Source organism: Bubalus bubalis, chromosome X (assembly GCF_019923935.1).
Source record: "Bubalus bubalis isolate 160015118507 breed Murrah chromosome X, NDDB_SH_1, whole genome shotgun sequence".
NCBI classification, from domain to species: Eukaryota; Metazoa; Chordata; class Mammalia; order Artiodactyla; family Bovidae; genus Bubalus; species Bubalus bubalis.
Genome location: NC_059181.1, coordinates 62,447,070 through 62,474,548, shown reverse-complemented (window position 1 = coordinate 62,474,548; position 27,479 = coordinate 62,447,070). Strand labels below are relative to the sequence as shown.

General features: G+C 40.7%; 2 protein-coding genes and 1 pseudogene across 5 annotated transcripts in view; 2 read left to right on the top strand and 1 right to left on the bottom strand.

The window, feature by feature from the left end:
- KIF4A (kinesin family member 4A) overlaps positions 1 to 19,352 on the bottom strand; it is a 131,080-nt gene extending 111,728 nt beyond the window's left edge. The window contains exons 1-7 of one of the 2 annotated variants that reach the window (XM_044936992.2): positions 19,212 to 19,352; positions 18,715 to 18,858; positions 18,488 to 18,602; positions 11,381 to 11,571; positions 10,166 to 10,258; positions 7,526 to 7,692; positions 6,771 to 6,865 (exon numbers count right to left, since the gene is read on the bottom strand). In XM_044936992.2, coding sequence (XP_044792927.1) covers positions 6,771 to 6,865; positions 7,526 to 7,692; positions 10,166 to 10,258; positions 11,381 to 11,571; positions 18,488 to 18,602; positions 18,715 to 18,834 — 781 coding nt within the window. In that variant the 5' untranslated portion in view covers positions 18,835 to 18,858; positions 19,212 to 19,352. The remainder of the gene's footprint in view (positions 1 to 6,770; positions 6,866 to 7,525; positions 7,693 to 10,165; positions 10,259 to 11,380; positions 11,572 to 18,487; positions 18,603 to 18,714; positions 18,859 to 19,211) is intronic. The other variant, XM_006074201.4, reaches the window with a different exon arrangement.
- Positions 13,857 to 14,959, top strand: LOC102398344 (annotated as a pseudogene).
- Positions 19,316 to 22,336, top strand: PDZD11 (PDZ domain containing 11). 3 transcript variants are annotated; one of them, XM_006074197.4, is made up of 7 exons: positions 19,316 to 19,451; positions 19,999 to 20,098; positions 20,513 to 20,596; positions 20,864 to 20,920; positions 21,226 to 21,324; positions 21,551 to 21,611; positions 21,772 to 22,336. In XM_006074197.4, exons 2-7 carry the CDS (start codon positions 20,012 to 20,014, stop codon positions 21,804 to 21,806), a joined length of 423 nt encoding a protein of 140 aa, XP_006074259.1. In that variant the 5' UTR covers positions 19,316 to 19,451; positions 19,999 to 20,011; the 3' UTR covers positions 21,807 to 22,336. The 3 variants fall into 3 exon arrangements, with proteins under 3 accessions (XP_006074259.1, XP_006074258.1, XP_006074261.1); XM_006074196.4 differs by having other exon boundaries at positions 19,376 to 19,492; XM_006074199.4 differs by lacking the exon at positions 20,864 to 20,920 and having other exon boundaries at positions 19,376 to 19,492.
- Positions 22,337 to 27,479: the final 5,143 nt, after the last annotated feature.

The following is a 27,479-nucleotide window of genomic DNA, read 5'->3' as shown; positions in this document are numbered from 1 at the left end:
GGTACATAGCCTAGGGAACACTCTCATGTGTGTATCATGCACAAGGCTGTTGACTGAGGCATCATTTTGCCATAGTCAAGAATTGAACAACCTAAATGTCAACCAAAACAGGAATAGTTAAAGTGAACTTAGTATACTCTGGAATCCTAGATAGTTGTAAATATGAGGTAGACTTATAAACTGATAAAAGAGTTCTGAGCTGGGAAGATCCCCTGGAGAAGGGAATGGCTACCCCCTCCAGTATTCTTGCTTGGGAAATCCCATGGACAGAGAAGCCTGGCTGACTACAGTCTATTGGGTCACAAAGAGCCGGACACGACTGAGCAACTAACACTTCACAAACAGAGTTCAAACATATATTGCTGAGACAAAAGCAAGCTGAAAAACAATATATGCTCTGCATGTATGCATGCGTGCTAAGTTGCTTCAGTTGTGTCCTACTCTTTGCGATCCTATGGACTATAGTCTGCCAGGCTCCTCTCTCCATGGGATTCTTCAGACAAGAATACTGGAGTGGGTTGCTATGCCCTCCTCCAGGGACCTTCCTGACCCAGGGACCTTCCCAACCCAGGGATTGAACCCATGTCTCCTGTGGCTCCTGCACTGCAGATAGATTCTTTATTCCTGAGCCATCGAGGAAACCCCTAATATATGCAATATGATAGCATTTATCTTTAAAAACAACAGGAAACACCAATAAAAGTATATACACAGAAAAAAATCTTGACTGCAACCCCCCAGGCAGGTAAAAGTAATTACCTCTAGATTAAAATTAGATGGTAAATCAAGGGGGATTTTATCTTCATCCATATTGCTTATGTTTGTATACTGGGCTTCCCAGGTGGCTCAGAGGTTGAAGTGTCTGCCTGCAATATGGGAGACCCGGGTTCAATCCCTGGGTCGGGAAGATCCCCTGGAGAAGGAAATGGCAACCCACTCCAGGATTCTTGCCTGGAGAATCCCATGGAGAAGCCTGGTGGGCTACAGTCCATGGGGTCGCAAAGAGTTGGACACAACTGAGCAACTTCACTTACTTACTTACTCACTTACTACTTGTTGATTCATGAACTTTGGGGCTTCCCAGGTGGCGCTAGTGGTAAAGAACCCACCTGTCAATGCAGGAGACATAAGAGACATGGGTTTGATTCCTGAGTCAGGAAGATCCCCTGGAGAAGGGCATGGCAACCCACTCCAGTATTCTTGCCTGGAGAATCCCATGGACATAGGAGCCTGGTGGGCTACAGTCCATTGGGTTGCAAAGAGTTGGACATGACTGAAGCAACTTAGCACGCACGCACGCACACTACTTCTGTAATTAAAAGGAAATAAATTAATTTAGCAATGCCAAAATTTTAAAAGGCATATAGCATATGTATTACTAAATGTGCATTTATATATATATAGTTGTTGTTTGGTTGCTAGGTCATGTCTGATTGTTTGTGACTCCACTGACTGTAGCCCACCAGGTTCCTCTGTCCATGGGATTTCCCAGGTAAGAATACTGGAGTGGGTTGCCATTTTCTTCTCCAGGGGATCTTCTCAATCCATGGATTGAACCTGCTTCTCCTGCACTGCAGGTGAATTCTTTTAATGCTGAGCTACAAGGGCAGCCCATGCATATACATGCATATAAAAATATCTGGTGATGATACACACCAGACTTAATAAGCCATGGTCAAACAAGAGCCTGGCCGAAAACTTAAAAGGAAGATCTGGGGAGTGAAATGTCCACTGAGGACTTTTAAAAAGCTCTGATATATTGCTGGAGAGCTAGAAAGCTGTATGCATGCTCAAGAAAGACCTAAAAGGCCCTCATTTTATACCTCTGGCTGACTTTGAGGCTCTGCTCAAGAAGTAAAAATTAAGACAGAGTTGTAAAGCACCTGGGCATTGAAAGTAAGCCCCAACACAAACTCAGAGCCCTAGGAAAATGCTGGAAGAGAGTTATAGGCTCAAGGCATTGAAGGAAATGAGACCAATCATTGGGCTTCCCAAGAGGCACTAGAGGTAAAGAACCTGCCTGCCAATGCAGAGAAGTAAGAGATGCAGGTTCAGTCCCTGGGTCTGGAAGATCCCCTGGAGGAGGGGGGATTCTTGCCTAGAGAATCCCATGGACAGAGGAGCCTGGCAGGCTACAGTCCGTAGCATTACAAAGAGTTGGACATGACTGATGCAACTTAGCATGCACACTTGCATGTATGACCAATCATTAGCTAACTACTAAAGTAACTGAGCATACACTTCTGTGACCACAAACCTCAGGGAATTATAGAATTAGTCCAGTAAAGTCACGAAAGGTATAAAAATAATAAGATTTATTTAAGGAGTACGAGATGGTTCAGCACCCAAAAATCAATTAATGCAATATACCATGTTGACAGAACAGAAAAAAATGTGATGTCAATAGATGATGAAAAAAACATTTGACAAATTCATGATTAAAACACTCAACAAACTAGGTATAGAAAGGAATTTCAACTTGCTAGGGGGAATCTATGAAAAATCCGCAGCTAACATCAGTCTTAACAGCAAAAGACTGAATGCTTTTCCCCTAAGATCAGGAACAGGACAACAACATCCACTTACACTATTTCTATTCAACACCGTACTGAAGGTTCTAGCCAGAAGAATCAAGTAAGAAAAGGAAATAAAGGTATCCAGACCAGAAAGAAGTAAAACTATCTCTGTTCACACGTGACATGACTTTGTAAATAGAAATCCTAGAGACTCCATTAAAAAACTATTAGAAATAACAAGTTCAGCAAGTTGCACACACAAGATCAATATAAAAGCTCAATAAATAATTTGAAAATGAAATTAAGTAAAAACAATTCCATTTACAAAAGCATTGCATTGAAAAGAACAAAATATTCAGGAATAAATTTAACAAAAGTAGTGTAAACTTGTACTCTGAAAATTAAAAAAAACTATTGAAAGATATTAAACAAGACCTAAATAAATGGAAAGACATCTGATGTTTATGAATTGAAATACCTGAAAAAATTGAAAGACACCAATACTTATATTGATCTACAGAGTCAACACAAGCCCTGTAAAAATCCCAGCTGACTTCTTTGCAGAATATGACAAGCTGACTCTAACATTCATATGAAAATTCAAAGGACACAGAATAGCCTAAACAATCTTGAAAAAGAACAAAGGTAGAGCCCTCACACTTCTCAATTTCAAAACTTATTACAAAGCTACAGTAATCAGGGTAGTGTAGTAATGGCATAAGGATATATCTATATATATAGATCAATGGAATAGAACTTAGATTCCAACTACTCCTTGACAAGGATGCCAAGACAATTCAATGGGTAAAGAAGTCTTTTCAACAAATGATGCTGGGATAACTGAATGTCTACATCATGCAAAAGATAAAAGTTTGGACTGCCACTTTATACCATATATAAAAGTTAACTCAAAGCTTTCCCTGGCTTCCTAGTGGTTAAGAATCTGCCTGCTAATGCAGGGGACACGGATTCAATCCCTGGTCCGGGAAGATCCTACATGCCACAGAGCAACTAAGCCCCTGTGCCGCACTACTGACTCTGTACTTCTGAGAGCCACAGCTACTGAGCCCATGCACTGCACCTACTGAAGCCGGCACGCCTAGAGCCTACACTCTGCAACAAGAGAAGCCACCAAAATGAGAAGCCTGTGCACTGCAACAAAGAGGATCCCCTGCTTGCTGCAACAAGAGAAAGCCCGTGCACAGCAATGAAGATCCAGTGCAGCCAAAAATAAATAAATAATAAATCTTTAAAAATATTTAACTCAAAATGAATCTCAGATCTAAAATAACATCCAAAACTACAAAACTCTTAGAAGAAAATAGAGATATAAATCTTTGTGACCTTGGATTAGGCAACGATTTTTTAGATATGACATCAAACTCAAGAAATAAGAGAAAAAAAACAAATGAACGGAATTCATCAAAAAATCTTAAATGTGTGCTTCAAAGGACACCTTCAAAAAACTGAAAAAGCAACCCAAAGAATGGAAGAAAACATTTGCAAAGCATGTAACTGATAATGGGACACTGCTGCTGCTAAGTCGCTTTAGTCGTGTCCGACTCTGTGGGACCCCATAGACGGCAGCCCACCAGGCTCCCCCGTCCCTGGGATTCTCCAAGCAAGAACACTGGAGTGGGTTGCCATTTCCGTCTCCACTGCATGAAAGTGAAAAGTGAAAGTGAAGTCGCTTAGTCATGTCCGACTCTTAGTGACCTCATGGACTGCAGCCTACCAGGCTCCTCCATCCATGGGATTTTCCAGGCAAGAGTACTGGAGTGGGGTGCCATTGCCTTCTCGTGGTACAGTTGCTATGAAAAACAGTCTGGCAGTTCTTCAAAAGTTAAATATAGAATTATCATTTGAGCAATTCCACTTAGGTATATACCCAAGAGAAATGAAAACATATATCCACAGGAAAACCTGTACACCAGTGCTCATAGCAGCATTATTCATAATAACCAAAAGTGGAAACAATCCCAATGTCCATCAACAAATTAATGGATAAATAAAAACTTAATATATTCATGTGGTAGAATACTGTTTGGCAATAAAAGGAAGGAAATACTGATACCTGCTATAACAGGAATGAACAAAGCAAAGATGTTAATGAAAGAATCCAGTCACAAAAGCTCACATATTGTATGATTACATTTATATGAAATGTCTGGAATAGGCAAATCCATAAAGACAGAAAGCTTAGTCACTGCCTGGAGGTGGGGTGGGCAGAGGTAGACAATGGAAAAAATGAGTGACTACTAATGGGTGTGGGTTTCTTTTGAGGATGATGAAATATTCTAAAATTTATTGTAGTGATGGTTGTACAACCTTGTGAATATACTAAAAAAGTCACTGAATTATACACTTTAAAAAAGTGAGTTTTATGGTATATTCATCCCATGTTAATATTTTAAATATAAACAGCTATCATATGACCCAGGTATAACACTCCTAGGTTATACTTAAAGAGAAATTAAAACATTTGTCCTCATAAAAAATTATACATAGATGTTCACAGAGCAATATTCAAAATAGTCAAATTGGATACAACTGACGAATGGACAAACAAAATGTTGTATATCTGTATAATGGAATATGCTTCAGCAATAAAAGGGAATGAAGTAATGATACATGCTGTAACATGGATGATCCTTGAAAACCTTATGTTAAGTGAAATAAGACAGTCACAAAAGACCAGAAATTATGTGATTCCATTTATATGGAATATAGGTTAGTGGTTGCCTAGGGCTAGAGAAGGGGGTGTGGATGGGGAGTGACTGCTAATGGGTATGAGTTTCTTTTGGCGGGTGATGAAAATGTTCTAAAATTAGATTGTGGTGATGGTTGCACAACTCTGAATATACAAAAGTTCATTGCAATGTACAGTTTAAAAGGGTGAATTTTATGGCATGTGAATTATATCTCAATAAAGCTGTTTTAAAAAAACCCTCAGAACTGTACACCTAAAAAAAGATAAAGGAGCCACAAGAACCTTTAAAAATAGTCTGAAGAAGGATAAATCTCAAAAGTACAAACATAGTACAAAAAGGGCACTTTTAAATATATTCAGAACAAAAAGCTGAATGAGGAAGAAATAGGTCTCTACCCTGTGTCAGCAGTATAATAATGATAAATGACAAAGAGGTAAAATTCCTCAATTACTATTTCTGTTTCTGCCTTCTCAGTTCCCAAGAGGGAACTGAAGCCCAATATGAGTAAAGAAGTAGTAAGCGAGAACTCAACTACTTTAATAAGAGTTCAAATATCTTGGACCAGATGAATTATAGCTGAGGGAACTGCGAGTAATTTCAAATAAGAATGATGAAGCTATGTCAATGATATTTGAGGAATCACAGAGAAGGATGTTCCAGAAGAGTGGGCAGATGTAATTTCAATTTTCAGGAAAAAAAGGTTAAGTTAATTCCATAAATTACAGACCAGTAAGTTTGATATAAGTATTCTAGATTATTACAGGGATGGAGTATCACAGGGATGGCTTGCAAGAACCTAGAAATGGAAGAATAAGCACTAGAAGCCAGCTTGAATTCACTTAGAAATGGTCGATTTAGGCTAATCCTTATTTATTTTTTGCACTGTTAGTAAGCTGGTAGCCATGAGAAATATGGTAGACAAAGTATATCTGGATATTAGCAAGGCATTTGACAAAATCTTTTATGACATAAAAGATAAATAAGTATAAATTGAGAAATGGGAGCTGGTTGTTAATTTTTGTTAGCTAGATTAATAATTGCTTGAAAGACCATTCCCAAAGCATGCAGATTACCAGGTCACTAGCATGCTGGATGAAGGTTTCTAATATTAATAGCATACACCATGGGGTTCTTCTAGCCTTAGGAGCATCATCATTTATATCTAACAACTTAAATGAAGATATGGAAACCATGCTGATGAGGTTTGTAAGTGACAACATCTGGGGAAGGAGAGTGAATACTTGGAATGACAGAATCAGTATACTGATTTTAATTATAAGTGGTTGGGGATAAAACAAAACAAAAACTAAAACTTGCCTGGGCCAGATGAAATCAAACCAAGGACCAGATCCAAATCTCATACCTAAATTAGGAAATTAGTGCAAGGGAAAGAAACAGTTTTTCACTATTTCTGAAATCAGCCTCAAACTTGAATTGTTAATATTGTTAGAACGTGACCTGAAATATTCCAGTCAAGACACCAACAATAGCAATAAGAGTATTAGAGGTTTTTATCTATGACTGTGGCCTTAATTACTCTCACCCTCTTTTAGACGATCCCCTTCAGCCTTGGTTTTCTTCTGTCTTTCTGATCCAGCAAGGTCTACGAGATGCAGCTTGGAGCGAAAGCTGCTATTCCTATGAAAATAACAGGACATAAGTGAGAACGGTGGAGAAGGCAATGGCACCCCACTCCAGTACTCTTGCTTGGAAAATCCCATGGATGGGGGAGCCTGGTGGGCTGCAGTCCATGGGATCGCTAAGAGTCGGACACGACTGAGCGACTTCCCTTTCACATTTCACTTTCATGCATTGGAGAAGGAAATGGCAACCCACTCCAGTGTTCTTGCCTGGAGAATCCCAGGGACGGGGAGCCTGGTGGGCTGCAGTCCATGGGATCGCTAAGAGTCGGACATGACTGAGCGACTTCCCTTTCACATTTCACTTTCATGCATTGGAGAAGGAAATGGCAACACACTCCAGTGTTCTTGCCTGGAGAATCCCAGGGACAGCAGAGCCTGGTGGGTTGCCATCTATGGGGTCGCACAGAGTCGGACACAACTGAAGTGACTTAGCAGCAGCAGCAGCAAGTGAGAGCGGTACACAACTTTGAAGGCAGGTGAGTATCAAGGCTCATCTTCCTGCTCTCATTTTCTTTCAAGTCAGTCTAAATGGATCGATTCATTACTAGTACTCAGAGTACTGATGTTTGATTATTTGTTAAATCAAGAAGCAATCTATTATTCAACTTTAGTAGAACTAACATTAAAAATCTTAACTCTTTAAACTGTAACTTACTTGTCACTTTTCTTTCTTTGCTCTATGGAGATTGTGAAGATGGCATGAGATCGAGATGACTGGGAGTTCATAGCTGTGGAGGCCACAGTCCTACAGTTGTTGCCCTGCTCCAAACAGGAAACAGTATCCAGAGCAATGAAAACAGTCTTCTCAGTGAGTCCCACAATCTAATTCAGAGAAAGAAAAAACTCTTATAATTCAACTTCAAATACGTCATCATTTTAGGGTAGCAATGGATAAGTGCCTTCCAGGGAGCCTCAAGTGAAGGTAAGCTTTGGCTCTAAGAATAGTAAGGGCAACACAAATAGCTGTAGTAGTTCTCTTTGCTACTTTCTCCTCCATGTGGCCCTATGTTCTTTCCTATATCTTGGGCCCATTTTATATTTCATTTTCACTAGGGAAAATAGCATGATACAATTTCCACTGGATTAGGAAAACAGGGTCCTAGGTTTGGTACTGTATCTACCCAGGAGAAGCTGTACAAGTTAAAATCTCTTGGAGCCTCTGGAGATTGAACTAGATGATAATGAAGTCCCTTCTAGCCCTAATATGCTACGATTTTAGTATGCCATAACTCCCAAATCAACATCTGTGGCCCTAATTTCTAGTCCTATATTTCAAAACCAAACTCATCTTCCACCAACAGTGATTCTCTCCATTACTTCTTCATTTCTAGATCTCTATTCTCAAAACTTCAGATTCGCCTTTAATTCCCCCTCTTCCTCCGTATTTCATCTATCACCAACTCTCCATAATTCTTCTTTTGAATCCATCGCTTCCTTTTCCTTTCCATATCTACCTGTCTAATCCAGACCCATATTACTTCACATGCCTGAAAAATAAGGCAATTTCCCCAAATTTTCCTCCCTCATCCTAGTCTCTCCTTTTCAATCCATTCTTGTTTAGCCTTCTGAAAGTCCTGCTTCCTAAAATGTCACCAAACTCCTAAGCCCCATGTGAAATAATGAGAGTACAAAGAGATTTTAAGATATTCTCCTAACCTCCAAGGAGCTAACTTAGTCAGAGATAAACACATAAGATAAAAACTTGATAAAAGTAGCCACAGGAAGTATTAAGTAGCTTATATACTATTCAAGAGATAGAAACTAAGCTCTTTAGTCTGGCTTCATAATCTGGTCTTAACATAGCTCCTATTAGTTCCTAAAACATATCCTTTAATCCAGACAGACTGACCTAGTCTTACTACCCCCATGAGTATATTTTCTGCTTTCCTGCTTTAAGCTATTACTACAAGAATGCCCTTACTTCTTTACTTACTTCTTACCATCCATGCCATCTGAACAGTACTTACAAACTTTTCCTTACCCACCACAATTTGAATCAGAAATTCACACTTCTCTGTATTGCAAATTTCCCCTCAAATAGTGTTTGGGATTTAATTCCTGCTCTAGTATAGTTTAGGCACACAGAAGATCTTAGTCAGTCAAAAGCTGGCTAAGTATCAACATTCTTTCTGGTGATAGCATGCATCTTACCCAGGTTTCTTAACCCTACCATGCAAATTGTCTTCCTGTATTCCACGCTTATCAGGCTTTCAAAATAGGTCTGATCCTTCAAGCTTTGCCTTAGCCCCTGGCTAATGACTTAATGGCTCAGAAGGAAAAAATTTCAGAAGCACAGGCACCTGCCTCTCAGGCTCCTGCTGCCTAAATTTCAACTTTCGGTGCAGAGAGGAGAGGGAGATGCATAAGGTATTATTTTACCAAGTTGTCCTAAGTCTGCACTACCCTATTCTTATCTACTCCCCTCCTCAAATTCTCCAACTCCTGAACACTCAAGTTGCTGCTAGAACCAAACTCTGCCTGTTTTCAACACCGGCTTCTGGATTTGGCCCACTCCCATATACAAAACTCCTAACCTTGTCTCAAACTTTGTTCAGCTACAGGTCCTCAGCCTACATCTATACCATGTGACAGAAGCCTCTCAAATAAGTGATCTCTTCTTCCTATGGTAAACTCAAAATTTTTGTATCATCTTACTTTCTAAATACCCTTACAGAGATCTAGCACAATGTGTCTTACAGGGCTAACAGAATTTTCTATGACCATGTTCCATATCTGTACTATCTAATACAGTAGCCACTAATCACATGAGGACTTGATATGTGGCTGGTGTGACTGAGAGACTGAATTTCAAACTATATTCAGTTGCAGTTCATTTAAGTTTAAATAGCCATTTGTGGCTGGTAACTATCATACCGGACAGCCCAGCCTCAGGACTCTGTAAATAACCAATAAATATTTAATTGACATTAACATTCCTTCAAGAGGTAATACGGAGAAGGAAATGGCAACCCACTCCAGTATTCTTGCCTGGAGAATCCCAGGGACAGAGGAGCCTGGTGGGCTGCCGTCTATGGGGTTGCACAGAGTCAGACACGACTGAAGCAACTTAGCAGCAGCAGCAGCAAGAGGTAAGAAGGTGGTAAAACTTCCTTCCCCACAAGAGTTCCCATCTAGGAATTCTAGATTAACAAAGGGAATTAGGACCTAATTCACACAGAACCTAAAAGACTGAGGTACTAACAGTCCTTTAAAACCACAGTGGCAAATAAAGGGAGTGTGAACAGTTAGAAGTGGCCAACATTTGAAAATAACATCAAACGAGAGACAAACACACCTTTATGCCTTCCTTAGGATCCTCCCGTATATTTATTTGAGGGGCTTTCTCACGAGATGGGCATAGAAGATCCAAGATTTCTTCATTGTAAATCTGGCATTATTGAAAACAAAGTGGTAAAAACAAGATGTCAACAGTGGTAATCAAGGAGTTGTGGGACCACAAGCGATTTCTAAAAGTCTTTGACTTTCTATATAAAAAAATTTTTTTTGCAACAAACATATTTTTTATAATTAAGAAAAGGATTTTAACCCTAAATGTAATCATTGATACTTATAAGAATAAATTCACATTTATTACTTGTAATAAAATTAAAACTGCTATCTTGAGAGTGAGCTGCTTAGGAATAGTAGACACAATGAAAAGCTACATGGGTATCTAAATTCAGTTCTTCGATGGTCATAACATCACCTTCACCGATTTTGTTAAAATGTAAGTAATAGGTCCTTATTGGAGGGTGAATGGCAATGAATATTTCAACAACCAGAACTTTAAGTACTGTTTCATAGTAAGCACCATGTTTGTTTGTTAAATTATATACATTTAATTACTGCTCCTTAAAGATAAGACATCACTGCTATGGAATCAACCAGGGTAGATTATCAGAAGTTGTAAGTTCTCTAGGTATGTGTTTCTGGTATCATGAGGGCTAGATGTAAGTGGTCAGTCTATTTGTATACTACTATATACTAGAATGAAAATATCCACCAAGGCAGGGACTTTTATGTTTTGTTCACTGATAAATCCCAAATACCTAGAACAGGGCCTGTAACAAGAGTAGGTATTCAATAAATATCTGTTGAATAAACACTCTATCATTACTTACACAGCTCAAAACTTCACCCAATTTTTATAAACATTCTTCATGGAGTAGCAGCATGATCACTCAAGCCTCAAAACAGTAAAGGGATATCAAATATTTTTCTAAAGACTCTACAGGGAATCAATAATAGAGGCCAAACTCAAAGTATTCCTATCTTCTTTTTATATGGGAATGCCAACTTCTCTAACAATCCGATTAAACAGACTATTCTGACAAGGAAAGAACTGGGTGAGAGCCAGATCCAACTGAGCCAGTAAGTTTTCTCTATCAATTTATTAAAATGCAATTTACTAAAAATTCAATTTATTGAGTCATACCAGGAAAAATTCAATTTGCATTTCTTTTTCTACCCAAAGATAAATTTGAATTCAGAATAAAGATAAATCATTTACCTCCAAGTATGATACTTTCAGAGTAAATTCGAAGTCACTCTTTTTATCAATTTCTTTGAAGAGCAGTTGTATTACCCTAGGAATGACCCCAACTGTTGGTTCATTTTCTTGCTCTGCAGTATATGCACCTCCCATCGAATAGGTTTTTCCAGAGCCAGTCTGCCCATAGGCCAGGACGGTTGCATTGTATCCTGGCAAAACAGAAGTCACATGTGTAGTGATGGCTCAAATATTTTCATCCAATCAATACCCTCCATTTCCTTCAGTAATTACTTGTAGCAGAACTGAGACGCTCTCTGAACACAAGGATCTCTTGGGAATGTCAGACACAAGGAAAAATTATATGGCTGCCATGACTATGCATTACTCCAAATAGGCAAAGAAGAAAAATATCTAACCCACATGTGTGCTTCTCTTGCTAGCTCTTAAAAGCTAGGAAGTAAAACACTTAAAAAGATATGACTGAGATAATGATAGTGACCAAGTCACTGTCTAAAAGCCATTCAGGGTTTTAGAATTCTTCTTTTACCTGAACAATTCTAAATTATGGGAATTAAATGGAAGTCTTAGAAAATGCATAGATAGAAGGGATTCCAACATGTATTTCTTTGATTAACAAAGTCTTCATTAGAACCCTATTATCAGGTTCCTCATAGAAATGTCATCATTTAAGTATGATTCAATATGATGTATGTCCTTTGTTTTTTTTTTTTTTTCCTTTTTGAGAGAACTTATTTCGGCTTTATTGACTATGCCAAAGCCTTTGATTGTGTGGATCACAATCAGCTGTGGAAAGTTCTGAAAGAGATGGGAATACCAGACCACCTGACCTGTCTCTTGAGAAACCTCAAGGTCAGGAAGCAACAGTTAGAATTGGACATGGAACAAAAGACTGGTTCCAAATAGGAAAAGGAGTACGTCAAGGCTGTATATTGTCACCCTACTTATTTAACTTCTATGCAGAGTACATCATGAGAAACGCTGGACTGGAAGAAGCACAAGCTGGAATCAAGACTGCTGGGAGAAATATCAATAACCTCAGATATGCAGATGACACCACCCTTATGGCAGAAAGTGAAGAGGAACTCAAAAGCCTCTTGATGAAAGTGAAAGAGCAGAGTGAAAAAGTCGGCTTAAAGCTCAACATTCAGGAAAGGAAGATCGTGGCATCTGGTCCCATCATTTCATGGGAAATAGATGGGGAAACAGTGGAAACAGTGTCAGACTTTATTTTTTAGGGCTCCAAAATCACTGCAGATGGTGACTGCAGCCATGACATTAAAAGACGCTTACTCCTTGGAAGGAAAGTTATGACCAATCTAGATAGTATATTCAAAAGCAGAGACATTACTTTGCCAACAAAGGTCCATCTAGTCAAGGCTATGGTTTTTCCAGTGGTCATGTATGGATGTGAAAGTTGGACTGTGAAGAAAGCTGAGCACTGAAGAATTGATGCTTTTGAAGTGTGGTGTTGGAGAAGACTCTTGAGAGTCCCTTGGACTGCAAGGAGATCCAACCAATCCATTCTAAAGGAGATCAGTCCTGGGTGTTCTTCGGAAGAACTGATGCTAAAGCTCAAACTCCAATATTTTGGCCACCTCATGCGAAGAGTTGACTCACTGGAAAAGACTGATGCTGGGAGGGATTGGAGGCAGGAGGAGAAGGGGACAACAGAGGATGAGATGGCTGGATGGCATCACTGACTCAGTGGACGTGAGTCTGAGTGAACTCTGGGAGTTGGTGATGGACAGGGAGGCCTGGCATGCTGTGATTCATGGGGTTGCAAAGAGTCGGACACGACTGAGCAACTGAACTGAAATGACTCATCTAAATGAAGACCTTGATGTTCTGGAAGATCTTAAGATGTTACATTGAGATTTTCACTGTAATAGACTGCTAATATCAACTGGCATGACTCTGGGGCAAGAGAATAACATTTCATAGTCATTTACAATATCACAGATATGTATATATACTAACAACTGGGGAAATCAAGCTTCAGCACTTTTTACAAAAAACTCAGGGTGCTGTTGAACTGACTGAAAAATACTGGCTTTATCTATGCAGCTGAGAGCAATATTAACCAAACACATATACATTGAAATCACTTTCTACTTTATATTGCCTCTAAAGACTATAATTCCCATAGTTTTCCAGGTTAAGAATATGAAAGTAAGGGAACTGGAGACACACAAACAGGGCGGCAGCAGTGATGAAGACACTGATGATAACAGCAGCAGCGCTGAACAAGGTGGTGGGGGTTACTCAGTGTGGCTGTCAGGTGAACTTTGTATGGCTTTTCAATTTAGCTGAAATTCCCTCCATGGCCTTCTGGAGTCCCTTGGTGTGTCTCCAGAGTAAATTTAAATTACTCTACATTTCATCAATGTTGGAGTGGCAAGAGAAGGGGGGAATTGATTTGGGGTGAAAAGGTATAACGAACTGTAAACTCCATATAAATATCTCAAAAACAAAGATGAGTGAAAAGAAACCAGAGCCTTTGGACTTCATGAAAGATTTTCAGGAATTCCTGACTCAGCAGACTCATCATGTCAACATGATTTCTGGATCAGTTAGTGGGGACAAAGAAGCAGAGGCTCTTCAGGGAGCTGGAACAGATAGTGATCAAAATGGACTCAATCACCCATCTGTTGAAGTTTCCTTGGATGAAAACTCAGGAATGTTAGTAAATGGGTTTGAAAGGACCTTTGATGGAAAGCTCAAGTGTTGATACTGCAACTATGCCAGCAAAGGCACCACCTGGCTCACTGAACACATTTAAACCACACAGGTGAGAAACTTCAGTGATGTCACTTATGCCCATTTGCATCTGCCTATGATTGTCATCTGGAAGCCCATATGTGTTCCCATATAGGAGAAAAACCATACAAATAAATGTGGATTGTGTTCCTTTTGCTGCAGTGATTGAAGCATCCTGTCCCATCATCAAAAGCACAAATCTAAAATGGTATTAGGTTAAAGGTACTAGGTCTTCCTTAAGCAGCAAGAGAATGTGCAGGGGTTTACAGAAGAAAATTAGCAATCTGAGCTATAGCAGAAGAGCACTAATCAACTTAAGCCCACCTTCCACAGTGGTTCAGGAGCCAGACTACCTTAATGATTTTACCCATGAAATCCCAAACATCCAGAGTGACTTCTATGAAAGTATGGCAAAAACCACACCAACAGGGGGCCTGCCAAGAGACCCCCAAGAACTCATGGTTGACAACCCATTAAACCAGCTCTCAACTCTAGCAGGACAGTTGTCCAGTTTGCCACTTGAAAACCAAAACCTCGCAACCCCTGATGTAGTTCCCTGCACCAACAAGAAGCCTTTCACTGATGCAGCAGCCCTCTACCCAGGCAGTAGTTTTTGTAGTGTTAGCAAGTATCCCTTAGAATTCCTCTTCCCACCAGCCCTGAACCTCGGCGGTCACAGTCAGAGGAACTACAGCCCAGTGGGAAGTCCAAGCAGTGAACCCAGCGCCTACAACGAGTAGTCCCAGCATGGGAAATAGTCAACCGAGCACTCCAACTCCCACCCTGCTATATAAATCTAGAGTAAATAAATTTGAATAGGAGGCTGTCATTTTTATATTGTGTAATAACTAGCTTACTCTGAGGACAGCTTGGTCAAACAATAATATATATTGTTACTAACTCTTGCTTTCTGTGTACTTTGCAAAATTTTTTAAATTTGATTGAAATCTTGAAAGTGTTACTAACTGGCTTCTTAAAGCAAACATTTTAACTATTAAGTATTAACTAAAAAGCACTTTTACACTTACAGTAAGTGAAAGGCAAATATTGGTGGTGTGTGTCCACAAAAACCCCAAAGTGCCAAGGTAATGTATCTTCTGCCCTCTCTTCCAAATGCTACAAAGCCATTAGAATGAGTTCTTGTAGTTCAATATCTAATCTAATCTCCACTGCACTGTTGAAAGAGCAGCATCAAGGAGTTTCTCCACATAACTCTCCTTGTCAATCTGAGGCTTGTGAATCTAAAGTCTGCAGTCTGTTCTGCTGTTGCTTTTAGCACTTACAGCTCAGATGAGTTTTACAGCAGTCACTTCCAAATGTGTAACTTGGCCCTTGTATGTATACACTGTCAGAAACAGGATGCTGTCATTTTGACACTTTTGTGGCTATTTTTTTCTACTTATTCTTCATATAAAAGCAATACCACAAAATAGAAAATGAAAACTTTCATTAAACAAAAAGGAGGACCTCTCATGCTAAAACCAGTTTATTAACTAGTGACCAACATATTTTTTTTTCTGACAACTAAAGATGTTTTGAAAGAGCAATTTAGTTCAGATTTTTTTTTCAGAACTATAAACTAGAATGTATAATTTTAAAATTCTTATGAATTAAAGTTGGACTACAGTTGTATTCCAAAGGTATCAATGCTTGAAAGCTAGTTAATCCTAAACGCACTAACATTTTTGAAGCAAATCTACCTTAGAAACTTTTTTGGTATTGTATTTTTTAAAATATTTAAGGTTTTATTTAAATTTTTTGTGAGTTAAATTCTGTATTGGAAAGATGTTGGTATCTTCCATTAAGTATTGAATGTTTCTCCCATTTTATTTTTAATATTTTATAGAAATGAGTTGAGAAAAGCTTAACATGGACTATTTATAATACTTCACTGTTAACAGGCAATGTTCTGAAACCAAATTTATTTTTGTTCAGTGAACATAACTAGATTTTAAAGCTGGTAGATAATTTATCTCCACTAATTTTTTTTAAGAAACTGTAAAGGGATTAACAGGGAATAATTTTATTTCAGATTTTTGTTAATATAGTAAGTAGCTACAACTTCTTGAAACTCAAGTAAAGGATATACTTTTACTTTGAAAAAATTTCACTAGCTATTTTCCAGTGCCATTTCATTTTAGAAATAAGCGTTCACCATTCATCTGCAGAACTGTTTTACAAAGAGAATATTTACTAAAAAAATAATTCCAGAGATAAATTTCATTTAAGTTCTACAAAAATATTTATCAAATGGATGTATTATTATTTTTTTAATTCCCTACTAAGGACTTTTCATTAAGTAGTCTTAGAGGATATATGATTTCTAGAACTTAGTTTTGTTAATATGTACTTTGATGTAAAGAACATATTTTGTATGTAAAACATAAAACTTGAGTATGGTTGCAAAACACACTACATTGTTTAAGGATCCCAGAAATCAGTTTAATGCTGGAATAACTATTTAGTATGTAATAATTTTACAATTATGTAATTCATATTGTGAATGAAGCCTTGTTTTTTTTGTTTAATATATGAACAAAAAAAACCCCACACTTTCAAAAAAGAAACAGAATGTAAAAGTAGAACTTTAACATTCTTATGAAGTTGTGAAGGTACATTCTGTGAAAGATAACAGAATAATTCAGGGTCTGGATGCCATATTTTTCTTTAGGAATGGCTAAAGGAAAGGAGGGATGGTTAATTAGAAGAAAATTAGAATAAAATAATGGTCCTCCAAATATATAGATAGAAAAAGACTAACTTTATAGTGGAGATGTCTGACAGATACCACCTTAATCAAATGATCATAAAGAACATCAGTAGTAATAGAACAAATCAAAATTGTGTGCTGTCCTGTAGGATTCAATGAGAAGAATACAGCACCACTTCTGCGATATTCCTGCTAAAGATATACAATCTGAATCTAATCATAAACAAACATCATTTACAAACTTGGCCTGTGATTTTCAAAACTGTCGTGATCATGAAAGTCAAAAGACCAAATGAGTTTTATAATAAAGAAGACTACAGAGGCAGTACAACTAAATACAACATATGACTTTGAACTAGATCCTTTTGCTATATAGGACATTATTGGGACAACTGGTGAAACTTGATTGAAGTCTGAGTACCAGATGGTAGTGTTGTAGCAATGCTAATTTCATGATTTTGATGGTCATATTGTAGTAACATAGGAGAAAGCTCCTGTTCATAGCAAATATACACTAAAGTATTCAGGGGACCATCAGGTCAACCCTTTGACAACTCATGTCAAAGAGTTCAGGAAAAAAAAGTACTTTATGCTGTTCCTGCAACATTTGTTTGAAATTACTGCTTTACTATTTTAAAAATCTGAAACAAAGTGTTCAATGTGTCTTAAGCCATGACATCATTTTAAAAAGTGAAAAAAAAATGTGAGTAGCTATTGCCTGGAAGAAGGCTTCTGTTTGTCTAGAGGGACGAACTAATGTCACTGAGTAGAAATTACTGGGAAACAAATTTCATCTCAATATAATCTAACACAATTAGAGTAGTCCAAAAACCAATCTGTGATATTTCTGTCAAAGAAAAAAAATTAACCAGATGCTGGAAGTTCACTTAACAGAGATATTGCTAGAAAGTATTTTTCTTTGGATGGAAAGAAAAATAGACTAGATGATGTGTAAATATCCCTTTCAACTTTAAAGGACTAGTATGCCATGGTTCTACTTCTTTTAAATCCTTTGAATCTTGACTAACCACTGTACTAGACTAACAATTAGACACCCCTCTGGCACTGCTCCCTTCTTCACAACTCTGCCATAGTCTTAAATAACACTAAAGCCCTGGCTTCTCTTCTGTAATCAAGATTATTAACTGGCCAGTGTATTCAGGGGCTTTAGGAAATCTCAAAGGTTTTAACATTTTAAATACTTTTGTCTAAAAAAAATGAAGCAAAAAGTTTAATATTTCTTATGTGTTTAACAGTGTGTACGTAGTCATCTACTTTCACTCCTACTCCTGGACTTTGAACTCTTTCAGGGCCCAGAAGCTGTATTATTTACCTCTGAATCCCTCAAGAGGCTTTGCAGTGCCTGGACCTCAACTAGTGCCTCATAAGCATCCATCAAAGAACTTAAAATCTAACGAGGTTTCAGAGCAAACAAACAAAAACATAAGTCAAAGACAAGCAGAACCATAGAAAGCAAATATAGCATAAAGGTACTTTTCATTGGGTCAGTTCTTAGGTTGTGGGCTTTTTGAAGGCAGGACTCATGTTTCATCCATTCCTGTATTGGCAGCACCCAATCACAGTGCCTGACACATAGTATATGTTCAAGAACCGTTTGAAGAATCAACCAGTCTCACCTTTAAATACGCCTTTTATGAGTGGTGCTACTGCTGTATTGAAGACTTCCTCTTGTTCAGTAGAGGGGTCAAACACAAAATCGTAGGTAAAAGATTTGTCAGTACCAACCACCACCTAGAGAAGGCAAGGGACAAGGAGTAAGGAAAAAAAAGAAAGGCTAGACCATGCCCCTCACTGCTATTTGGCACCAGCTGTTCAGAGGGAGGTCCAGGACTCTGCTACGCACCTGAGGTTCCCCGGGTACGAAGGAAAGGCACATTTGGCAGCCCTCATTAATCTCTTTGGGGACCAAAGGGCGACATCGCAGTGCCACTCTTACAGGAATGCCCTTCACCTCTTCCTTCATGATCCTACTTCCGCACCGTCTCTGCTGAGGGTAAAAAAAAAAAGAAAAAGATGCTCTTTGATAAACCTTGGTAGGTCGGCAGGAGTGGGAGAGCGTCCTCCTTCAGTTCTGGCCCTCCTCGGAGGGTGTAGTGGGTTAGGGAAGTCAGCGGTAGCCTACAGGGGCAGCCTCTCCCTCCCAGCGGGATCGCTGTCTCGGGAAAGTCACTGTCTCTCAGTCTTGGCCAGGACAGGACTGCCCATCACCCTGACCCTCTGAAAACAGCGAAGTGGCCTCTGAAATGGAAAGCAAAAACCCAGCGGAGACGACGACAAAGAACCAAAGCACCAGGGTACCGGGAAGGGCAGATCCTGAGCTAAGGTGCCCTCTTAACTCACCAAACTAAACGTCCATTAACCAGGTCTCCTGCCGCCCTGTCCCAACCAGAGGTTTAACCGCCAAGTTTCAAATCACTCCCTGAGGCGCCAGCCAATCGGAGCGCAGACAGCCTGAGGGCGGAGCACGCACGCGGCGCGCGCAGGAAGACGCATGGGAGGGGGACTAGCGCGTCGCGCCCTGACCCCGCCTCTTTCCAACTCAGCCTAACATCCGCTTCCGGTTCCCAGGCTGACTTGGCGGTGAGCTGAGACTCGGCCCCTGAGGCCTGCGGGTGGGAGAGGTAGTAAGACAACTTTTACAGCGCTTTGGGCACAGAACTCAGGCACGATGCGGAAAAGAGATCTGGAAGGTGGCTGGTGGTAAAGGAAAGGCCAATCTGCGGACCTCCACCATTACTGATCACATTAGGGAATGTGGGGCGGTGCCTTGCCCCGAGTTTCTATGGATAGTTGGAATCAGCATTCCGTTGAATTTTGAAAGTAGTCAGTTTTAGATTCGATCCTGATTTCCTCCTCTCTAGAATGAGGACGGTAACATATGTTTCACAAGATTGTTGTGAGAAAGCAGATCATTTCTATAGTGTATCTAACAGGTTGTTAGCATCCAGATATTCAGCCAAGTTGATAGTTTTCTTCCTTCTCTCCCAAAATCTATCACCTACCTAGAAGTTGGCTGGGCGTATAGACTGAGAGTCTTGGAGTGGGTTGGGGTTGTTTTCTAAAACTTGCTGGGCTATTTTCCCTTTTAAACCATTTTCATCAGCTTTGATTCACGCTTCCATTCCAGGTCCTTGCTGGAGATGGACAGCCGGATTCCTTACGATGACTACCCGGTGGTTTTCCTGCCTGCCTATGAGAATCCCCCAGCATGGATTCCTCCTCATGAGGTGGGAACCATCTGTACAAGGAATTTTTTTCCCATAGGCACAGGATAATATATGAAAGGTAGGATGGCAGTTAGAAAGCTCAGTGGAGAGTGAATCTTAGCTAGAAGTTGGATTCTGAGCAACTGGGCCCATTGGGAGCTTCTTGTGGAATCCTCCTACCAGAGTCCATTACACCAGAGAATTCTGAAAATTCAGAGCTCTAATTTCCATTCTGTTGAGGTAAAGAAGTGAGGGGCTCCTGGGCTGCTAGCATTTCCCCATTGCTATCTACCTACCTGTTTGGACAGTGTTATCTGTTTTACTTAAACTAAGTCCATGACTTCACCTTCTCCTGGCTTCAGGGTGATGCATTTGTGTTCTGGATGAAAGTAGTAAGCCTGATAACAAGATTTCTGGGGTTGCTGTGTCTTGCAGAGGGTATACCATCCAGACTACAACAATGAGTTGACCCAGTTTCTGCCCCGCATTGTTACACTGAAGAAGCCCCCTGGAGCTCAGGTGAGCTTATGAAACAATTGCCTCTTATTCCAGGCTAGGTTTGTCCATACCAGGCCCAGAAGTTGGCCATGGCTGGGGGGGATGAATTGGGAAGCAGATAAGGAGGTGAAGAAACTTCCTTTTATGAGCAGAAAAGCTGAGATGCCACTTCCACAACTTCTGACTGCTCTCTGAGGGACATCAGGCAAGCTATCATACATTGATGCTACTAGATATTCCTGTGTTTGTGGTCTGTATTGAGCCCCCTTCTGTGCTCTTGTCTTACAGTTGGGGTTTAACATCCGAGGAGGAAAGGCCTCCCAGCTGGGCATCTTTATCTCCAAGGTGCGTCTGCCTGGTAGGCAATATGGATAGCTACTTCCCTTTGTTATCAGATTGCTGAACCCTGATGTCCCAAGGCTGGGGAGAAGGATGATTCAGTAGACTTATAGAAGGGGCATTGTGAGACTGTCCTTGCCCACTTACAACTTCCTACCTTGCAAGCCACCTGTTTCCCCACATCATTTCTCTCTCTCTTTCTCTCTCTCTCTCACACACACACACAACCAGTATAGTACCTTATATTTGAACGGCACTTAATTTCACTTACATTGTTTGAAATTATCCTACCTTGATTATATATATTACAGGTGATTCCTGACTCTGATGCACATCGAGCAGGACTTCAGGAAGGGGACCAAGTCCTAGCTGTGAATGATGTGGATTTCCAAGATATTGAGCACAGCAAGGTGAGCACAGCACCTGGGCTGTGGTGAGGCTAGAAGCCATCCCAGGTAGGATGCAGTGGGTAAGATTAGCCTAATGTGTAACTTCATAAGAAAGAATTTCACCTTGATAAGAGGGAGGCAGCTATTGGTGACCCAGAAGGTTGGAGTGGCAAACTACTTTCCTCCTGTTATGATTCTGTCCTGGGTTGTATCTCTTCTTTTGTACAAGCTGCCATGTTCCTTCCAGGCTGTTGAGATCCTGAAGACAGCTCGAGAAATCAGCATGCGGGTCCGCTTCTTTCCCTACAGTAAGTGTCTCTCTCTTTTTTGCTTACCTGGCAGAACCCTTAGTGGGAACTCTTTAAATACTGATTACTAGAGGCCCCACAAGTTGGTGATGGGGAGTTGGGAGCTCAGGCCAGAAAATAACCTGTGCTTTTCTTCCTTTTCTTTCTTGTTTTCCCCAAGATTATCATCGCCAGAAAGAGAGGACTGTGCACTAGAGCGTTGCAACCCACAGCCCTCCACATGGGATCTCCTAGGACAAGCTAGCTAGGTCTCAGGGAAGCCATCTGGGAAACTACTCTCAGCCTCACCCTGGGAGAGTGGAGTCAGGAGGATGGGGAGACAGCAAGACCCTGCACTGAGCCAGCTGGCCAACTGCATTTTCCCAACTGTACTGTGCTTTGAGTTCTCTAGTTTTCTATGTGGGCTTCATACCCTGGAAGGAGAAGGATGGTGATGTCTAGGTATCTCTTAGCCTGTGGAGAACCCTGCTAGAGAAGGCAGCTGACATTTATTGAATACCATGTGCTAGGCAATTCCACATATGTTGTGTCATTTTCATTAGCATATACAAATCAGTAGAAAAAAGGATCTTGGGGGCCTCCCTGCTAATCTGCCTGACCATCTCATCCTATCCTTATACTAGCAATGTATACCCATACATTTTGGAGACTCAGTGGAACCACGTTTTCCTCCCCTCCCTCATTCTATTTTCTCCCTGCAAAAAAGTAAAACACAATGCTGAGGACATGTTGGTGTGACTTTTGAATGATACTGGTTGGGTGATAAATGCTTTTGAGATAAAAATAAAAGCTCTTCCAAAGAGAGGAACCACTAGAAGCAACAGAGCAACACTGTACGTACTTCACAATTATCTCTTTCTGGCCAGAATGTTAGGGAGACCCAGGAAACTTATCTGCAGTATGACAGGAATGGGTATAGGGTGAGGGGTACTGGAGGAAACGGTGTCTCTTCCCCCATGAACTATGGCCACTTCTGTGCAGGAGCCAGTATTAATATAGTTCTGTCTTCTCTTTTCCCGGATTCTTTCATCTGGAACATAAACTAAGGGAGAGGCTTAGATGCATTTCTTTTCAGGGATAGCAGTAAGCAGTCGGTTCCCAATTTCCACCTGGTTGATTGAGTAGTACTGACTGCTTGCTGATTTCCCCCTTGTCTTCACCCCAACCCCCAAATAGCCTTCTGTCATGTTCTTAGCAATCCATTGTTAGATATTCCAGGCCATGTGTAATGCCATTGACATGTTCACAATACCCATTAAGAATAGAAAGTTATCTAACGAGGTATGGGGTGAAGTTGTACCCCATAATGAAAGTCCCAAATTTTCCTTGAAGAATCCTGGGAAACTTCAATATATATTTTGAGGCCCTTCCCCATGAAGAGTGATGCTATTGGTTTGAGATGTAGCCTAGATGTCTGATTTTTTAAATATATATTTATTTTTTATTTTTTTGTACTTAAAGATCTTTTTATTCAGGCACAGTACAATTGTGTACATCAACTATGCCTCAATTTTTAAAAGTCACAATTAGAAGGCTGCACCTCTGCACTTTCAGCACCACCTCTACTCATGTTGCCACAGTTAACTCACTTTCCCACTCTCAGTTCAGTTCAGTCACTCAGTCATGTCCGACTCTGCGACCCCATGAATTGCAGCACGCCATCTACTCTCCCCAAATTTTGCACAAACCAACCAATTTACTGACTCTGCCAAACACTAATCAGCCAGGGTTTCCATGCCACTTCTTTTTCATGAATTTGAGTAAGTCTTCAAATATGGGAAACTGTTCTAAATAATAGTAACATATCTCTGTGAGGAAGTTCTGGTTCTTCCTATAAACACCCCCCAACCCCAGCTCTACTATGGTACCTCTGCTAGGGGCTCAGTGCTATCATCAGATAGCAACATCCTGGTGAGCAGAGCTGGAGGTACAGTCAATCTAGCTGTCTCTGTGTTTCCTGCAAAGTGAAAGTGTTAGTCGTATCTGACTCTTTGTGACCCCATGGATTGTAGCCCACCAGGCTCTTCTGTCCATGGAATTCTCCAGGCAAGAATCCTGGAGTGGGTTGCTGTTCCCTTCTCCAGGGGAATCTTCCTGACCCAGAAATCGAACCTGGGTCTCCATTGCAGGTGGAGTCTTCACCATCTGAGCCACTAGTGAAATCCCCCCCAGCCTCACGTAGAATATATGTTCATATTTGCTCTGCTGCCCCCAAATGGCCATCTGAGTAAGAAACTAGGGGCTGAGATACTTGCACAAAGGCATATTGGCTGAGTCTACTGAATGTTGAGGTTCAAGACTCTCCCTGTGGGTAAAAGGTTTTAAGACAACTCATCTAAGAAGTGTAGTGAACAGGGTAAAAAGTCCCAGCCAGGTGCCACGGGCCTAAGAGGCAAAAATCCTCTTGCCCTAAATTGGTTCTTACTTTGAGGTACTTAGAATGGTTCTGTGTTGGGACACTACCGTGGTGCAACTGCATTGTGGAGGTGTAGGTATGGTGTGGAGAAGGCACAAACAATAAAAGACTGAGGTGAAAGGACCTGTCATATATTGAAGGTGTAGATAAGAAAACAATGGAGAAGGAACTGTGTTGGTCTTTGAGATATTCTAGCTGCTGTAGCGGATAAGGCAATGGCACCCCACTCCAGTACTCTTGCCTGGAAAATCCCATGGACAGAGGAGCCTGGTAGTCTACGTCCATGGGGTCACGAAGAGTTGGACACGACTGAGTGACTTCACTTTCACTTTTCACTTTCATGCATTGGAGAAGGAAATGGCAACCCACTCCAGTGTTCTTGCCTGGAGAATCCCAGGGACGGGGGAGCCTGGTGGGCTGCCATCTGTGGGGTCACACAGAGTCAGACACGACTGAAGCGACTTAGCAGCAGCAGCTGCTGTAGAATTGCATCCCCTGCAGATGTTGTTTATCAGTAAGACATCCCAATGGTCAGGTGGGATTGATTCCTGGACTCTGCAAGAACTTTCCACCTTGTAACTGTGAGAAGTGGTCAAGGAAAAAAAAAGATAGCATTTTCAGGGGTTCTGTTTTACTCCTAAGCCTAGGAACTGAATAAGAGCTTCATAAGTAGCCAAGTATTTAAACCGTAAATGTGAGGTGGGGGAGGACTCTAACTGGGAAACCCAAATACAGCAAATTGATCAAATTAGGCAGAGAGATAGCCTAAGCTGTCAATAGGAACAATGGTTTTTGATGCCTGACTCATTGGAGGGTCCCAGTTGGATTTCACCACCAAAGTGTGTGTTAAGGAAGGAAGGTAGTAGAGTGAAGTGGCTGCAGTCAAATCTCAACTCTCAGAGGCATCTTCTAGGAGACACAGAAAAGAAGTTTTTATCTTCTCATCCCTTTCACCTAAAAGCAAACCAGGCAGCTGGTTTGGGCTGAAGTTAGTCCCATTTCCCCTTCAGTATGTCAGGCAGAAAAATTGGCCTGGCCATCAACTCAGCAAAGGAAGTTTGCCTTCTCTGCCTGTACTCTCCCTACCTCAGCAAGACTGGGAGAAAGGATCCCCTCCTCTTCCTTCAGTAGAGAGGATTTAACCTCTGGAAAGAAGGGCAGAAGCCATGCCTTGGAATATGTGTGTGTATGTGTGTGTGTGTTTTTGTGCAAAAGAAAAAACAAAGGTCAGGTTCAGAGACATGATTCCAGGCCTTTGCACTGCATAGTATGGAGATGAACCTTACCCCCACCCCACAATAGGACAAGCCAAGGTTATCCAAAAGAGTAAGCCATGGTGAATAACTAGGGACAAATGCAATGGAGAGATCATAAAGAGACATAAGTTATATTTTTTGCATTGCAACTGGTTTTGCCACTGGGCTCAATAATTCTGTCTCCTCTGTAGAGACTTGTCTAGATAAATGAGAAATGAAGTAAGTGATCAGATAGTGGTAAGACCCCCTTCTGACCCAGAGTTACTGGATAGGGATAGTCCTTTCTGAGGCATAATAATGCTTCCCTAGGACCAAGAAGCCTCAAAGCTCTAATCCCTGACACAGGTAAATCTCCCAAGTAAATAGAGCAAAGTATTAAAAAGCAGAGACATTACTTTGCCAACAAAGGTCCATCTAGTCAAAGCTATGGTTTTCCCAGTAGTTGGACTATAAAGAAAGCTGAGCGCTGAAGAATTGATACTTTTGAACTATGGTGTTGGAGAAGACTTTTGAGAGTCCCTTGGACTGCAAGGAGATCCAACCAGTCAATCCTAAAGGAAATCAGTCCTGAATATTCATTGGAAGGACTGATGCTGAAGCTGAAACTCCAATACTTTGGCCACCTGATGTGAAGAACTGACTCATTGGAAAAGACCCTGATGGTGGGAAAGATTGAAGGCAGGAGAAGGGATCGACACAGGATAAGATGGTTGGATGGCATCACTGACTCAATGGACATGATTTTGAGCAAGCTCTGGGAGCTGGTGATGGACAGGGAAGCCTGACGCACTGCAGTCCATGGGGTTGCAAAGAGTAGGACACGACTGAGTGACTGAACTGAACTGAACTGAGACCCTCCCCATTGGGACTGAGCTAGATATGCCAGAAGCAGTTGTAGTCATACCTTTCCTTTTGTTCAGATCGATCTTGTTACCCACCAACATGATGATGATATAATTACCTCTCTCTGCCCATACATCTTCTACCCACTTACCTGTTGCCTCGAAAAAATTGATGTCTACAGGATAATGTGTTGCAAAGAGTGGAAACATTTAGTTGAGATTCAAAGAGAATAACATACCTGTCTTTCTCTCTGCTAGTCCCTTTTTTTTCCTTATGCACTCATGCTTGTATTTTTTTTTATCCTGTTTGCTAGTTTTACCAACCTCTCTATTGCTTCCTGCAATCCCCTTTTCAGGTAAAATGTGGCATAACACCCACTTGGGATGTTGAAGACAACCACAGCAATAATTGAATCATGAATGTTGCTAGAAATTAGGCTGCAAAAGTGCTTCTAGCCAGCTGTGTTTCATAACTGCAGCTAACTAGCTTTCTAAGGGCTAGAATTTGATGAAGGGAAAATCAAGAGAGTCAAGGAAATTGGGTTCCTGAAAAGTAGCGACTATGGCCACAAACCAAGTAAGTGCCTACCATCTTAAGAGGTTCTATCTCAGTAGACTGTTTTCATGAAGGAAGACCCTACAGAGCAACAGATTTAAGGATTCGAGACTACTTGTACTTTGTTAAATACAGGTAGAGATTAGATGAGAAGAGACAGAATAAGAAACAGCACAGGGTTTGGTGATTTGGGGGGGTTTCACTTTTTTTTCTTATTTATTTATTTTTGTAGAGGTTTCACTTTTTAATTCTCCTTTATCCACAGGTAATGTGGGCTTACATTACAGTAAGCACAGCACAGTAGGTGCTACCCTACTGTGATAAATAGGCCTAAGTGGTTGAGGTACTGGGTTAGTGACGTGGGAGTGAACACTCACTATTCGGTCCTCCAGGGACTTGATCTTAGACAGGAAGTCAATGCCAAAGGTTGCCTGCAAAGGAGGGCCAGATACTTACTCTGTACCCCTCCTCTACCCCCAGTACTAGGCAGTCTTAGACCCAGAAGTTGAGTGAGTGAGTGAATGAGTGAAGTCGCTCAGTTGTGTCTGACTCTTAGTGACCCCATGGACTGTAGCCTACCAGGCTCCTCCATCCATGGGATTTTCCAAGCAAGACTACTGGAGTGGATTGCCATTTCCTTCTCCGGGAGATCTTCCTGACCCAGGGACTGAAGCCCGGTCTCCCGCATTGTAGGCAGACGTTTTACCGTCTGAGCCACCAGGGAAATAGAGAATGGCCCTTGAAAAGTGTCCTGGTTCAACTTTTCAATGCTTACAATAGATAACTTTGAGGAAAAGA

Coding starts and splice junctions, on each gene's coding strand:
- PDZD11 (XM_006074197.4), top strand. CDS start 20,012: ATGGACAGCCGGATTCCTTACGATGACTACCCGGTGGTTTTCCTGCCT. Junction 20,099..20,512: donor CATGGATTCCTCCTCATGAG/GTGGGAACCATC, acceptor TGTGTCTTGCAG/AGGGTATACCATCCAGACTA. Junction 20,597..20,863: donor AGAAGCCCCCTGGAGCTCAG/GTGAGCTTATGA, acceptor CTTGTCTTACAG/TTGGGGTTTAACATCCGAGG.